Source organism: Salvelinus alpinus, chromosome 3, assembly GCF_045679555.1.
Source record: "Salvelinus alpinus chromosome 3, SLU_Salpinus.1, whole genome shotgun sequence".
NCBI classification, from domain to species: Eukaryota; Metazoa; Chordata; class Actinopteri; order Salmoniformes; family Salmonidae; genus Salvelinus; species Salvelinus alpinus.
Genome location: NC_092088.1, coordinates 2,883,717 through 2,900,325, shown reverse-complemented (window position 1 = coordinate 2,900,325; position 16,609 = coordinate 2,883,717). Strand labels below are relative to the sequence as shown.

At 45.3% G+C, this 16,609-nt stretch overlaps 1 protein-coding gene across 1 annotated transcript in view; it reads right to left on the bottom strand.

Annotated features, from left to right (window-relative positions):
* arid4b (AT-rich interaction domain 4B) overlaps window positions 1–16,609 on the bottom strand; it is a 295,187-nt gene that overhangs the window by 249,971 nt on the left and 28,607 nt on the right. The window contains exon 3 of the mRNA XM_071391284.1: window positions 382–492. Coding sequence (XP_071247385.1) covers window positions 382–492 — 111 coding nt within the window. The remainder of the gene's footprint in view (window positions 1–381; window positions 493–16,609) is intronic.

Sequence of the window (16,609 nt, the reverse complement as noted above, 5' to 3'; positions counted from 1 at the left end):
AGAGAGACGACAGTAGACAGAGGTGACGTCACCGTAAGGGAGAGAGACGACAGTAGACAGAGGTGACGTCACCGTAAGGGAGACGACAGTAGACGGAGGTGACGTCACCATAAGGGAGAGAGACGACAGTAGACGGAGGTGACGTCACCGTAAGAAGGGATGAGAACCTCTGACAAGGCAAATCTCTCATTGACCAAACCTTTTAGCAGTCACACGCAGTTTGGATCATCCTGGTCTAAACTAGACCAAGTTACTAACCAATTACCTACCATTAACCAGTTCCTTGGTTAAACAGCTACAACTTGATCAACAGTTTAATAGATCATTGTATTACCAACAGCACTACCACTAGGCCATTAACAGTGTTAAGCAGTGTATTACCTTTGCCTTGACCAGTCTCTTGGCAGTCTTAATCTTGGCCTCACAGAAAGCACCTCTGTACTTGGCACTGACATCAGTGCCCACTGTTAGGTAGGGCGGCTCCTCCGGAGTCTGAAGAGAGAGAGAGAGAGAGAGAGAGCGAGAGAGCAAAGGAGCGAGAGAGCGAGAGAGAGCAGAGAGAGAGAGAGAGAGAGAGAGAGAGAGAGAGAGAGAGAGAGAGAGAGAGAGAGAGAGAGAGAGAGAGAGAGAGAGAGAGAGCAGAGAGACAGAGAGAGAGCGAGAGAGAGCGCGAGAGAGAGAGCGAGAGAGAGCGAGAGAGAGCAGAGAGAGACAGAGAGAGAGAGAGAGAGCGAGAGAGAGCGAGAGAGACAGAGAGATCGAGAGAGCGAGAGAGCAAGAGAGCGAGAGAGCAAGAGAGCGAGAGAGAGCAGAGAGAGACAGAGAGAGAGCGAGAGAGAGCAGAGAGAGACAGAGAGCGAGAGAGAGAGCGAGAGAGAGCGAGAGAGAGCAGAGAGAGACAGAGAGAGCGAGAGAGAGCGAGAGAGATCAGAGAGAGAGAGAGAAACAGAGAGAGACAGAGAGATCGAGAGAGCGAGAGAGCAAGAGAGCGAGAGAGCAAGAGAGCGAGAGAGCGAGAGAGAGCAGAGAGCAGAGAGAGACAGAGAGAGAGAGAGAGAGAGAGAGAGAGAGAGAGGGAGGGGACGCGGAGTGGAAGGGAGTCAGAGAGAGAGCGAGAGAGAGAGCGAGAGAGCGCGAGAGAGAGAGAGAGAGAGAGAGAGAGAGAGAGAGAGAGAGAGAGAGAGAGAGCGCGCGAGAGAGAGAGAGAGAGAGCGAGAGAGAGCGAGAGAGAGAGAGAGAGAAAGAGAGAGAGAGAGAGACAGAGAGAGAGACAGAGAGAGACAGAGGAAGAGGCAGTGAGTGAATAATACCACAGATATGTGATGACAATCTTAACACCAAGAAACTAACATTCTCATTTGTCATTAATTACCAGTACTAACAGCTGATGTCTACTTTATTGATGTACCAGATATGTGACTCTGGATAATAGTGTCTGATAAATGACTGACATGTCAAAGATAAACAAAAGTTTAACGCAAATCAGGGATAATAGTTGGGAGTCGAGGCAACGAGCGAGGACTCGGGGCAACGAGCGAGGACTCGGGGCAACGAGCGAGGACTCGGGGCGTCGAGCGAGGACTCGGGGCAACGAGCTAGGACTCGGGGAAAGTCAAAAGAAAGTGAACACAGCCACCGTAGGAATCGCCAGATATATATCCCTACGTGTTCCTTCTCTTCATCCATGACACCCACCTACAGTCTACAGAGTCAGCAGGCTTCATTATAGCCATGTACAGTCTACAGGGTCAGAAGGCTTCATTATAGCCATCTACAGAGTCAGCAGGCTTCATTATAGCCATCTACAGAGTCAGCAGGCTTCATTATAGCCATCTACAGAGTCAGCAGGCTTCATTATAGCCATCTACAGAGTCAGCAGGCTTCATTATAGCCATCTACAGAGTCAGCAGGCTTCATTATAGCCATTACAGTCTACAGAGTCAGCAGGCTTCATTATAGCCATCTACAGTCTACAGGGTCAGCAGGCTTCATTATAGCCATCTACAGTCTACAGGGTCAGCAGGCTTCATTAAAGCCATCTACAGAGTCAACAGGCTTCATTATAGCCATCTACAGTCTACAGGGTCAGCAGGCTTCATTAAAGCCATCTACAGAGTCAACAGGCTTCATTATAGCCATCTACAGTCTACAGAGTCAGCAGGCTCCATTATAGCCATCTACAGTCTAGAGAGTCAGTAGGCTTCATTATAGCCATCTACAGTCTGCAGAGTCAGCAGGCTTCATTATAGCCATCTACAGTCTGCAGAGTCAGCAGGCTTCATTATAGCCATCTACAGAGTCAGCAGGCTTCATTAAAGCCATCTACAGTCTACAGAGTCAGCAGGCTTCATTATAGCCATCTACAGTCTAGAGAGTCAGTAGGCTTCATTATAGCCATCTACAGTCTACAGAGTCAGCAGGCTTCATTATAGCCATCTACAGTCTACAGAGTCAGCATGCTTCATTATAGCCATCTACAGGGTCAGCCGGATTCAGATATAGCCATCTACAGTCTACAGTCAACAGGCTTCATTATAGCCATCTACAGAGTCAGCAGGCTTCATTATAGCCATCTACAGTCAACAGGCTTCATTATAGCCATCTACAGAGTCAGCAGGCTTCATTATAGCCATCTACAGAGTCAGCAGGCTTCATTATAGCCATCTACAGAGTCAGCAGGCTTCATTATAGCCATCTACAGTCAACAGGCTTCATTATAGCCATGTACAGTCTACAGCAGGGGTGTCAAAGTCAAATGGACGGAGGGCCAAATAAAAAATTTAGCTACAAGCCGAGGGCCGGACTGTTCGAATGTTCATTGAAAAAATTTTAAATGACGCATATAGTCTAGTGAACCTAATTGAACCTACTGAAAACCTAACAAATATATTCCAATATGATCAGATAAATAAAGCAATATTTTCTTATGGCTCTGTCAGTAATCTTTAATTTTCAACAGACACAAAAGACAAATTTCCTTTATATAAAAATCCCCATAACATGAACATTAAATGAAAGAAACCGGTATTCAAGGCACCATCAGTAGCCTATATTTTCTATTTTAGCAAAAGTGGGCTAAATTTACTTCAAAGAAAAAAACAATAATAGCAATTTTCTATCATCCACTCAACTGAAATATTTTTAAAATATAATTGGATTGAAATACAATAAAATAAAGTGCAAAAATCTATTAATCAAAAACAACACTTTGTTTAAGGAGAAGTAACATGCAGTGAAAACAAATATTAAACTTTAACTTTTAAACTTGAACTGAGTAAAAACTCTAAATATGTGATTGCACAGTAATGTTCACTTGTTTGAGGTTGAGGGTGATACTTGGTGGTGTCCCATCTTTTCCACAAGTTCATCAATGTTCGGGGTAAGGCTCTGAGCTGAGGAAATCCTCAGAATTGAGTGGAGGTGTTCAGCAGTAAGTCGACTTCTGTGTGATGTTTTGTTCAGGTTCATCAAAGAAAACAGTTGTTCACACAGGTATGTGCTGCCAAACATAGACAACGTTTGAGCAGCCTGGATGCGCAGCTGGGGCATTGTGTCGGGGAGGAAACGGGCGAACTCCGCAGCACCCACTGCCGCATATTTTGCCCTCAGTGCATCATTGCATTGGAGGTCAATCAACTCCATTTGGAGGTTTGGTGGTGAGCTTTCCACGTCAACAGCAAATGGGTTACCGAGCAGTTCCAACCTGCTTTTTTGTGCTTCAAAGTCAGCAAATCGGCGTCGAAAGTCAGCGGCAAGCATACCTATTTTATCAGCCAACTGTGCGCTCGGGAACGCACTGGTAGAGAGCTTCTCTTTCATGGTCTGGCAGCTGGGAAAGTGGCTCAAATTTTCTTTCCGCATCTGCGTCTCCCACAGAGTCAGTTTGGTTTTAAATGCCTTCACTGTACTGTACATATCAGAGATGACATGATCCCGACCCTGCAGCTGCAAGTTCATTGCATTCAGATGACTCGTAATGTCACACAGAAAAGCCATTTCACACAGAAACATTTCGTCTCGGAGTTGTGTTGTGTCTTTCCCTATGCTGTCCAAGAACAGACAAATCTCCTCACGAAGCTCGAAACATCTTTGAAGCACCTTTCCCTGGCTTAGCCATCGCACCTCTGTGTGATAAGGCAAATCACCATGCTCCGTTTCTAACTCCGTCAGAAATGCCTTGAACTGGCGGTGATTCAAACCTTTGGCTCTGATAAAGTTAACTGTGCGCGTGATGATGCTCATTACATGCTCCATTTTCAAGGCTTTACCGCACAACGCTTCCTGGTGTATGATACAATGATAAGCTGTCAGCTCACCTGTCGCGTTTTCCTCTTGCATCTTTTCCCGTATCTTCGCCACCAGTCCGCTCCTGTGTCCACACATCGCAGGTGCTCCGTCGGTTGTCAAACCCACGAGTTTTTCCCAAGGCAGCTCCATCTCATTTACACATCTTGACACCTCTTCATACAAATCATGCCCCGTAGTTGTGCCATGCATAGGACGTAAAGCCAAAAACTCCTCTGTCACGCTTAGGCTGGAGTCCACTCCGCGGATGAAAATTGACAACTGGGCAATGTCAGAAATGTCGGTGCTCTCATCCACAGCCAAGGAATATGCAATGAAATCTTTTCCCTTTTTCACAAGCTGCTCTTTTAGATTGATGGACAACTGGTCTACTCTCTCGGCAATGGTGTTTCTGCTCAGACTCACATTTAAAAAGAGTTGCCTTTTTTCTGGGCAAACTTCGTCACAAACTTTAATCATGCAGTTTTTGATGAAATCCCCCTCCGTAAATGGCCGGGCTGATTTAGCGATCTCTTCTGCCAAAATAAAACTGGCCTTGACAGCAGCCTGGCCTTGTGATTTGGCTTTTTTGAACAGAGCCTGTCGAGATTTGAGGCCTCGTTTTAATTCCTCTGCCTTTTGTAGCCTTTGTTCCATGTCCATATTCTTGTTTTTGTCCGCGTGTTTCGTTTCATAATGTCGTCTCAGATTATACTCTTTCAGTACCGCCACACTTTCTCCACACAGAAGACACACAGGTTTTCCAGCTACCTCCGTGAACATATACTCCGACTCCCACCTTGTTTGAAACCCCCGGTTCTCAGTGTCCACCTTCCGTTTTGCCATTTTTGATGGGTATCTGAAAGTTAATTTTACTGTGATGCTGACGACTGCTGTGCCAATAAATATTGAAATGAAGCAGCCTACTGCTCGGTGCGTCACCGTTGCATTGTGGGAAATGTAGTATTGGTGCGTGTAAAAGATCTGCGGGCTGCCGGCTTGCTGCGGTCTGCGGGCCGGTTCTAATAATAAATCAAGATCATCCCAGGGGCCGTAAAAAACCTTCTCGCGGGCCGGATGTGGCCCGCGGGCCTTGACTCTGACATATGTGGTCTACAGGGTCAGCAGGCTTCATTATAGCCATCTACAGTCTACGGGGTCAGCAGGCTTCATTATAGCCATCTACCGTCTACAGACTCAGCAGGCTTCATTATAGCCATCTACAGAGTCAGCAGGCTTCATTATAGCCATCTACCGTCTACAGACTCAGCAGGCTTCATTATAGCCATCTACAGAGTCAGCAGGCTTCATTATAGCCATCTACAGTCTACAGACTAAGCAGGCTTCATTATAGCCATCTACCGTCTACAGACTCAGCAGGCTTCATTATAGCCATCTACAGAGTCAGCAGGCTTCATTATAGCCATCTACAGTCTACAGAGTCAGCAGGCTTCATTATAGCCATCTACAGTCTACAGGGTCAGCAGGCTTCATTATAGCCATCTACAGAGTCAGCAGGCTTCATTATAGCCATCTACAGAGTCAGCAGGCTTCATTATAGCCATCTACAGGGTCAGCAGGCTTCATTATAGCCATCTACAGTCTACAGGGTCAGCAGGCTTCATTATAGCCATCTACAGTCTACAGGGTCAGCAGGCTTCATTATAGCCATCTACAGTCTACGGGGTCAGCAGGCTTCATTATAGCCATCTACCGTCTACAGACTCAGCAGGCTTCATTATAGCCATCTACAGAGTCAGCAGGCTTCATTATAGCCATCTACCGTCTACAGACTCAGCAGGCTTCATTATAGCCATCTACAGAGTCAGCAGGCTTCATTATAGCCATCTACAGTCTACAGACTAAGCAGGCTTCATTATAGCCATCTACCGTCTACAGACTCAGCAGGCTTCATTATAGCCATCTACAGAGTCAGCAGGCTTCATTATAGCCATCTACAGTCTACAGAGTCAGCAGGCTTCATTATAGCCATCTACAGTCTACAGGGTCAGCAGGCTTCATTATAGCCATCTACAGAGTCAGCAGGCTTCATTATAGCCATCTACAGAGTCAGCAGGCTTCATTATAGCCATCTACAGGGTCAGCAGGCTTCATTATAGCCATCTACAGTCTACAGGGTCAGCAGGCTTCATTATAGCCATCTACAGTCTACAGGGTCAGCAGGCTTCATTATAGCCATCTACAGTCTACAGGGTCAGCAGGCTTCATTATAGCCATCTACAGAGTCAGCAGGCTTCATTATAGCCATCTACAGTCTACAGGGTCAGCAGGCTTCATTATAGCCATCTACAGTCTACAGGGTCAGCAGGCTTCATTATAGCCATCTACAGAGTCAGCAGGCTTCATTATAGCCATCTACAGAGTCAGCAGGCTTCATTATAGCCATCTACAGAGTCAGCAGGCTTCATTATAGCCACCTACAGAGTCAGCAGGCTTCATTATAGCCATCTACAGGGTCAGCAGGCTTCATTATAGCCATCTACAGTCTACAGAGTCGGCAGGCTTCATTATAGCCATCTACAGTCTACAGAGTCAGCAGGCTTCATTATAGCCATCTACAGTCTACAGAGTCAGCAGGCTTCATTATAGCCATCTACAGTCTACAGAGTCAGCATGCTTCATTATAGCCATCTACAGTCTACAGAGTCAGCAGGCTTCATTATAGCCATCTACAGTCTACAGAGTCAGCAGGCTTCATTATAGCCATCTACAGTCTACAGAGTCAGCATGCTTCATTATAGCCATCTACAGTCTACAGAGTCAGCAGACCTCACGTTTGTTTATGTGTTGATGTTTTTGTCGCACTACTTTGCTTTATCTTGGCCAGGTCGCAGTTGTAAGTGAGAACTTGTTCTCAACTGGCCTACCTGGTTAAATAAAGGTGAAATAAAAATATATATAAAATTACAGCCATCTACAGTCCACAGAGTCAGCAGGCTTCATTGGTAAAATAGCCCTTACACAGCCTGGAGGTGTGTTGGGTCATTGTCCTGTGTAAAAACAAATTATAATCCCACTAAGACCAAACCAGATGGGATGGCGTATCACTGCAGAATGCTGTGGTAACCATGCTGGTTAAGTCTGCCTTGAATTCTAAATACATCACTGACAGTGACAACAGCAAAGCAACCTCACACTAGAGGTCGACCGATTAAAATCGGCATGGCCGATTACAAGTTTTCTTAACAATCGGTAATCGGCATTACCGCCACGAGGAGACTGCGTGGCAGGCTGACCACCTGTTATTCGAGTGCAGCAAGGAGCCAAAGTAAATTGCTAGCTAGCATTAAACTTATCTTAGAAAAAAACAATCAATCTTAACATAATCACTAGTTATAACTACACATGGTTTATGATATTACTAGTTTATCTAGCTTGTCCTGCGTTGCATATAATCAATGCGGTGCCTGTTAATCCTCGAATCACAGCCTACTTCACCAAACGGGTGATTTAACAAGCGCATTCATGAAAAAAAGGACTGTCGTTGCTCCAACGTGTACCTAACCATAAACATCAATGCCTTTCTTAAAATCAATACACAAGTATATTATTTTAAACCTGCATATTTAGTTAAAAGAAATCCATGTTAGCAGGCAATATTAATTAGGGAAATTGTGTCACTTCTCTTGCGTTCTGTGCAAGCAAAGTCAGGGTATATGCAGCAGTTTGGGCCGCTTGGCTCGTTGCGAGCTCTTCATAACAAAGACAGTAATTGATTTGCCAGAATTGAACATATTTATGACTTAAAACATTGAAGGTTGTGCAATGTAACAGCAGTATTTTGACTTAGGGATGCCACCCGTTCGATGCTCGTATTTCTGTGTGTTTATTATATTATAATTAAGTCTATGATTTGATAGAGCAGTCTGACTGAGCGGTGGTAGGCAGCAGCAGGCTCGTAAGCATTCATTCAAACAGCACTTTCCTGCATTTGCCAGCAGCTCTTAGCATGCTTGAAGCACAGCGCTGTTTATGACTTCAAGCCTATCAACTCCCGAGATTCGTCTGACAATACTATAGTGCCTATAAGAACATCCAATAGTCAAAGGTATATGAAAAACAAATGGTAGAGAGAAATAGTCCTATAATTCCTATAATAATTTGCATCCTGTAGGACTAACTCAAAAAAGTTCTGGGACACTGTAAAGTCCATGGAGAATAAGAGCACCTCCTCCCAGCTGCCCACTGCACTGAGGATAGGAAACACTGTCACCACCGATAAATCCACTATAATTGAGAATTTCTGTAAGCATTTCTCTACGGCTGGCCATGCTTTCCACCTGGCTACCCCTGCCCCGGTCAACTGCCCGGCACCCTCCACAGCAACCCGCCCAAACCTCCCCAAAGCCCCCACCATTTCTCCTTCACCCAAATCCAGATAGCTGATGTTCTGAAAGAGCTGCAAAATCTGGACCCCTACAAATCAGCCGGGCCAGACAATCTGGACCCTCTCTTTCTAAAATGATCTGCCGAAATTGTTGCAACCCCTATTACTAGCCTGTTCAACCTGTCTTTCGTATCGTCTGAGATTCCCAAAGATTGGAAAGCTGCCCTCTTCAAAGGGGGTGACAATCTAGACCCAAACTGCTACAGACCTATATCTATCCTACCCTGTCTTTCCAAGGTCTTCGAAAGCCAAGTTAACAAACAGATTACCGACCATTTCGAATCCCACCGTACCTTCTCCGCTATGCAATCTGGTTTCAGAGCTGGTCATGGGTGCACCTCAGCCACACTCAAGGTCCTAAACGACATCATAACCGCCATCGATAAGAGACATTACTGCGCAGCCGTATTCATCGACCTGGCCAAGGCTTTCGACTCTGTCAATCACCACATTCTTATTGGCAGACTCGACAGCCTTGGTTTCTCAAATGATTGGCAGTCTCTATGGGGGTGCCACAGGGTTCAATCCTTGACCGACTCACTTCTCTGTATACATCAATGATGTTGCTCTTGCTGCGGGTGATTCTCTGATCCACCTCTACGCAGACGACACCATTCTGTATACTTCTGGCCCCTCTTTGGACACTGTGTTAACTAACCTCAAGACAAGCTTCAATGCCATACAACTCTCCTTCTGTGGTCTCCAACTGCTATTAAACGCAAGTAAAACTAAATGCATGCTCTTCAACCGATCACTGCCTGCACCTGCTCGCACCTGCCCGCACCTGCTCGCCCGTCCTGACTTAGACTACGTGGACAACTACAAATACCTAGGTGTCTGGTTAGACTGTAAACTCTCCTTCCAGACTCACATTAAGCATCTCAAATCCAAAATTAAATCTAGAATCGGCTTCCTATATCGCAACAAAGCATCCTTCACTCATGCTGCCAAACATACCCTCGTAAACTGACCATCCTACCAATCCTCGACTTCGGTGATGTCATCTATAAAATAGCCTCCAACACTCTACTCAACAAATTGGATGCAGTCTATCACAGTGCCATCCGTTTTGTCACCAAAGCCCCATACACTACCCACCATTGCGACCTGTACGCTCTCGTTGGTTGGCCCTCGCTTCATACTCGTCGCCAAACCCACTGGCTACAGGTTATCTACAAGTCTCTGCTAGGTAAAGCCCCGCCTTATCTCAGCTCACTAGTCACCATAGCAGCACCCACTCGTAGCACGCGCTCAAGCAGGTATATCTCAAAATGCTTCAGTCTGGTTTTAGACCCCATCATAGCACTGAGACTGCACTTGTGAAGGTGGTAAATTATTATTATTATATTTTTTTTCTCCCCTTTTCTACCCAATTTTCGTGGTATCCAATTGCTAGTAATTACTATCTTGTCTCATCGCTACAACTCCCATACGGGCTCGGGAGAGACGAAGGTCGAAAGCCATGCGTCCTCCGAAACACAACCCAACCAAGCCGCACTGCTTCTTAAAACAGCGCGCCTCCAACCCGGAAGCAAGCCACACCAATGTGTCGGAGGAAACACCGTGCACCTGGTTCCCTTGGTTAGCGCGCACTGCGCCCGGCCCGCCACAGGAGTCGCTGGTGCGCGATGAGACAAGGATATCCCTACCGGCCAAACCCTCCCTAACCTGGACGACGCTAGGCCAATTGTGCGTCGCCCCACGGACCTCACGGTCACGGCCGGCTGCGACAGAGCCTGGGCGCGAACCCAGAGCCTCTGGTGGCGCAGCTAGCGCTGCGATGCAGTGCCCTAGAGGTAAATGACATTTTAATGGCGTCAGACCGAGGCTCTGCATCTGTCCTCGTGCTACTAGACCTTAGTGCTGCTTTTGATACCATCGATCACCACATTCTTTTGGAGAGATTGGAAACCCAAATTGATCTACACGGACAAGTTCTGGCCTGGTTTAGATCTTATCTGTCGGAAAGATATCAGTTTGTCTCTATGAATGGTTTGTCCTCTGACAAATCAACTGTACATTTCGGTGTTCCTCAAGGTTCCATTTTAGGACCACTATTGTTTTCACTATATATTTTACCTCTTGGGGATGTCATTCGAAAACATAATGTTAACTTTCACTGCTATGCGGATGACACACAGCTGTACATTTCAATGAAACATGGTGAAGCCCCAAAATTGCCCTCGCTAGAAGCCTGTGTTTCAGACATAAGGAAGTGGATGGCTGAAAACGTTCTACTTTTAAACTCGGACAAAACAGAGATGCTTGTTCTAGGTCCCAAGAAACAAAGAGATCTTCTGTTAAATCTGACAATTAATCTTGATGGTTGTAAAGTCGTCTCAAATAAAACTGTGAAGGACCTCGGCGTTACTCTGGACCCTGATCTCTCTTTTGACGAACATATCAAGACTGTTTCAAGGACAGCTTTTTTCCATCTACGTAACATTGCAAAAATCAGATATTTTCTGTCCAAACATGATGCAGAAAAATGTATCCATGCTTTTGTCACTTCTAGGTTAGACTACTGCAATGCTCTACTTTCCGGCTACCCGGATAAAGCACTAAATAAACTTCAGTTAGTGCTAAATACGGCTGCTAGAATCCTGACTAGAACCAAAAAAATGTGATCATATTACTCCAGTGCTAGATTCCCTACACTGGCTTCCTGTTAAGGCAAGGGCTGATTTAAAGGTTTTACTGCTAACCTACAAAGTGTTACATGGGCTTGCTCCTACCTATCTCTTCGAGTTGGTCCTGCCGTACATACCTACACGTACGCTACAGTCACAAGACGCAGGCCTCCTAATTGTCCCTAGAATTTCTAAGCAAACAGCTGGAGGCAGGGCTTTCTCCTATAGATCTCCATTTTTATGGAATGGTCTGCCTACCCATGTGAGAGACGCAGACTCGGTCTCAACTTTTAAGTCTTTACTGAAGACTCGTCTCTTCAGTGGGTCATATGATTGAGTGTAGTCTGGCCCAGGAGTGTGAAGGTGAACGGAAAGGCTCTGGAGCAACGAACCGCCCTTGCTGTCTCTGCCTGGCCGGTTCCTCTCTCTCCACTGGGATTCTCTGCCTCAGACCCTATTACAGTGGCTGAGTCACTGGCTTACAGGTGCTCTTTCATGCCTTCCCTAGGAGGGGTGTGTCACTTGAGTGGGTTGAGTCACTGACGTGATCTTCCTGTCTGGGTTGGCGCCCCCCCTTGGGTTGTGCCGTGGCGGAGATCTTTGTGGGCTATACTCGGCCTTGTCTCAGGATGGTAAATTGGTGGTTGAAGATATCCCTCTAGTGGTGTGGGGGCTGTGCCTTGGCAAAGTGGGTGGGGTTATATCCTTCCTGTTTGGCCCTGTCCGGGGGTATCATCGGATGGGGCCACAGTGTCTCCTGACCCCTCCTGTCTCAGCCTCCAGTATTTATGCTGCATTAGTTTATGTGTCGGGGGGCTAGGGTCAGTTTGTTATATCTGGAGTACTTGTCCTGTCTTATCCGGTGTCCTGTGTGAATTTAAGTATGCTCTCTCTAATTCTCTCTTTCTCTCTTTTTTTCTCTCTCTCGGAGGACCTGAAGCCCTAGGACCATGCCTCAGGACGACCTGACATGAACTCCTTGCTGTCCCCAGTCCACCTGGCCGTGCTGCTGCTCCAGTTTCAACTGTTCTGACTGCGGCTATGGAACCCTGACCTGTTCACCGGACGTGCTACCTGTCCCAGACCTGCTGTTTTCAACTCTCTAGAGACAGCAGGAGCGGTAGAGATACTCTTAATGATCGGCTATGAAAAGCCAACTGACATTTACTCCTGAGGTGCTGCACCCTCGACAACTACTGTGATTATTATTATTTGACCATGCTGGTCATTTATGAACATTTGAACATCTTGGCCATGTTCTGTTATAATCTCCACCCGGCACAGCCAGAAGAGGACTGGCCACCCCTCATAGCCTGGTTCCTCTCTAGGTTTCTTCCTAGGTTTTTACCTTTCATGGGAGTTTTTCCTAGCCACCGTGCTTCTACACCTGCATTTCTTGGTGTTTGGGGTTTTAGGCTGGGTTTCTGTACAGCACTTTGAGATATCAGCTGATGTACGAAGGGCTATATTTATACATTTGATTTGATTTGATCTCACTGGTCACCCCCAAAGCCAATTCCTCCTTTGGTCGTCTTTCCTTCCAGTTCTCTGCTGCCAATGTCTGGAACGAACTGCAAATATCTCTGAAGCTGGAAACACTTATCTCCCTCACTAGCTTTAAGCACCAGCTGTCAGAGCAGCTCACAGATTACTGCACATAACCTATCTATAATTTAGCCCATCCAACTACCTCTTCCCCTACTGTATTTATTTATTTATTTTGCTCCTTTGCACCCCATTATTTATATTTCTACTTTGCACATTCTTCCACTGCAAATCAACCATTCCAGTGTTTTAATTGCTATATTGTATCTACTTCGCCACCATGGCCTTTTTTTGCCTTTACCTCCCTTAACTCACCTCATTTGCTCACATTGTATATAGACTTATTTTTCTACTGATTTATTGATTGTATGTTTGTTTATTCCATGTGTAACTCTGTGTTGTTGTATGTGTCACACTGCTTTGCTTTATCTTGGCCAGGTCGCAATTGTAAATGAGAACTTGTTCTCAACTTGCCTACCTGGTTAAATAAAGGTGAAATATTTAAAAAAGGAACCACCAGCTTTCATATGTTCTCATGTTCTGAGCAAGGAACTTAAACGTTAGCTTTTTTACATGGCACATATTGCACTTTTACTTTCTTCTCCAACTCTGTGTTTTTGCATTATTTAAACCAAATGGAACATGTTTCATTATCTTTTTGAAACTAAATGTATTTTATTAGTGTATTATATTAAGTTAAAATAAAAGTGTTAATTCAGTATGGTTGTAATTGTCATTATTACAAATATATAAAAATCTGCCGATTAATTGGTAGCGGCTTTTTTTGGTCTTCCAATAAAATCGGTATCGGCGTTGAAAAATCATAATCGGTCGACCTCTACCTCACACCACCTCCTCCATGCTTCACGGTGGGAACCACACACACACAGAGAGATCTGTTTACCTACTCTGCGTCTCACAAAGACACAGTGGTTGGAACCAAAAATCTAAAATTTGGACTCATCAGACCAAAGGACATATTTCCACCGGTCTAATGTCCATTGCTCGTGCTTCTTTGCCCAAGTCTCTTCTTCTTATTGGTGTCCTTCAGTAGTGGTTTCTTTGCAGAAATTCGACCATGAAGGCCTGATTCACATAGCCTCCTCCGAACAGTTGATGTTGAGATGTGTCTGTTACTTGAACTCTGTGAAGCATTTATTTGGGCTGCAATTTCTGAGGTTGGTATCTCTAATGGTAACTCTAATTTATCCTCTGCAGCAGAGGTAACTCTATGTCTTCCTTTCCTGTGGCGGTCCTCATGGGTTAGGGTTAGGCCAGTTTCATCATAGCGCTTGACGGTTTTTTGCCGACTGCAATTGAAGAAACTTTCAAAGTTCTTCATTGACTGACCTTCACGTCTTAAAATAATGGACTGGCATTTCTCTTTACTTATTTGAGCTGTTCTTGCCATAATATGGACTTGGTATTTTACCAAATAGGGCTATCTTCTGTATACACCCCCTACCTTGTCACAACACAACCGATTGGCTCAAACGCATTAAGGAAAGAAATTCAACAAATTCACTTTTAACAAGGCACACCTGTTAATTGAAATGCATTCCAGGTGACTACATCATGAACCTGGTTGAGAGAATGTCAAGAGTGTGCAAAGCTGTCATCAAGGCAAAGCGTGGCTACTTTGAAGAATCTCAAATATAAAATATATTTTGATTTGTTTAACACTTGTTTGGTTACTACATGATTCCATATGTGTTATTTCATAGTTTTGATGTCTTCACTATTATTTTACAATGTAGAAAATAGTAAAATAAAGAAAAACTTTCGAACGAGTAGGTGTCCAAACGTTTGACTGGTACTGTGTGTGTGTGTGTGTGTGTGTGTGTGTGTGTGTGTGTGTGTGTGTGTGTGTGTGTGTGTGTGTGTGTGTGTGTGTGTGTGTGTGTGTATATTTTATAGAAATAGATTTTTTACACATATTTAACCTCTTTTTTGGGTAGGCAAAACTACCTTCAGACTTTCGTAAAAAAAAATTACCGATGCCGGTTACCTCCAGACGAGTCCCGTGACACGTATGGGGGTCGTAGAGCGAAAAGGAGACCACATATCGACTTGGTGAGTCTCCCCTTTCCATAGTGGTCATTATAGTTTAGGACCAGCTGTTTGTGAGAAGACCGACTTTCTGACAAACACCACTCTAGCTCTGTCACCTTTCACCACATGCCTCATGGTCTGACAAACACCACTCTAGCTCTGTCACCACAGATGCCTCATGGTCTGACAAACACCACTCTAGCCCCGTCACCTTTCACCACAGATGTCTCATGGTCTGACAAACACTACTCTAGCCCCGTCACCTTTCACCACAGATGTCTCATGGTCTGACAAACACCTCTCTAGCTCTGTCACCACAGATGCAGAAGTGTGACGCGTGCAACGCAAAAAAAAAAACCTGATCTCTATCTTAAACTGACAGATTTTGGTGGGAATTTTTTAAATTATGTTTATTAGATTGACGCACCGGTGCGTCAGTAGGTGTTAAAGGGGGTTAAAGAGATGGGTGGGGCTAAGATTTAAGAGGGTGTGAACGTTGCTGAATGGGCTCAGACAGAGATGGGTGGGGCTAAGATTTAAGAGGGTGTGAACGTTGCTGAATGGGCTCAGACAGAGATGGGTGGGGCTAAGATTTAAGAGGGTGTGAACGTTGCTGAATGGGCTCAGACAGAGATGGGTGGGGCTAAGATTTAAGAGGGTGTGAACGTTGCTGAATGGGCTCAGACAGAGATGGGTGGGGCTAAGATTTAAGAGGGTGTGAACGTTGCTGAATGGGCTCAGACAGAGATGGGTGGGGCTAAGATTTAAGAGGGTGTGAACGATGCTGAATGGGCTCAGACAGAGATGGGTGGGGCTAAGATTTAAGAGGGTGTGAACGTTGCTGAATGGGCTCAGACAGAGATGGGTGGGGCTAAGATTTAAGAGGGTGTGAACGATGCTGAATGGGCTCAAACAGAGAGATCTCGTGTGAAACTTTTCAAAGAACATGTTCTGGTCTACAAGGTGAGTTTATCACATTTCTTTAGCATGTTTCCCTCGCCTGCAGTGTATGATAAACCACAGGGTTCAATACTACGACCAAAACATACCACAGGGTTCGATACTACGACCAAAACATACCACAGGGTTCGATACTACGACCAAAACATACCACGGGGTTCGATACTACGACCAAAACATACCACGGGGGTTCGATACTACGACCAAAACATACCACGGGGGTTCGATACTACGACCAAAACATACCACGGGGTTCGATACTACGACCAAAACATACCACAGGGTTCGATACTACGACCAAAACATACCACGGGGTTCGATACTACGACCAAAACATACCACGGGGTTCGATACTACGACCAAAACATACCACGGGGTTCGATACTACGACCAAAACATACCACGGGGTTCGATACTACGACCAAAACATACCACGGGGTTCGATACTACGACCAAAACATACCACGGGGTTCGATACTACGACCAAAACATACCACGGGGTTCGATACTACGACCAAAACATACCACGGGGTTCGATACTACGACCAAAACATACCACGGGGTTCGATACTACGACCAAAACATACCACGGGGTTCGATACTACGACCAAAACATACCACGGGGTTCGATACTACGACCAAAACATACCACAGGGATCGATACTGCGACCAAAACATACCACGGGGTTCGATACTACGACCAAAACATACCACGGGGATCGATACTACG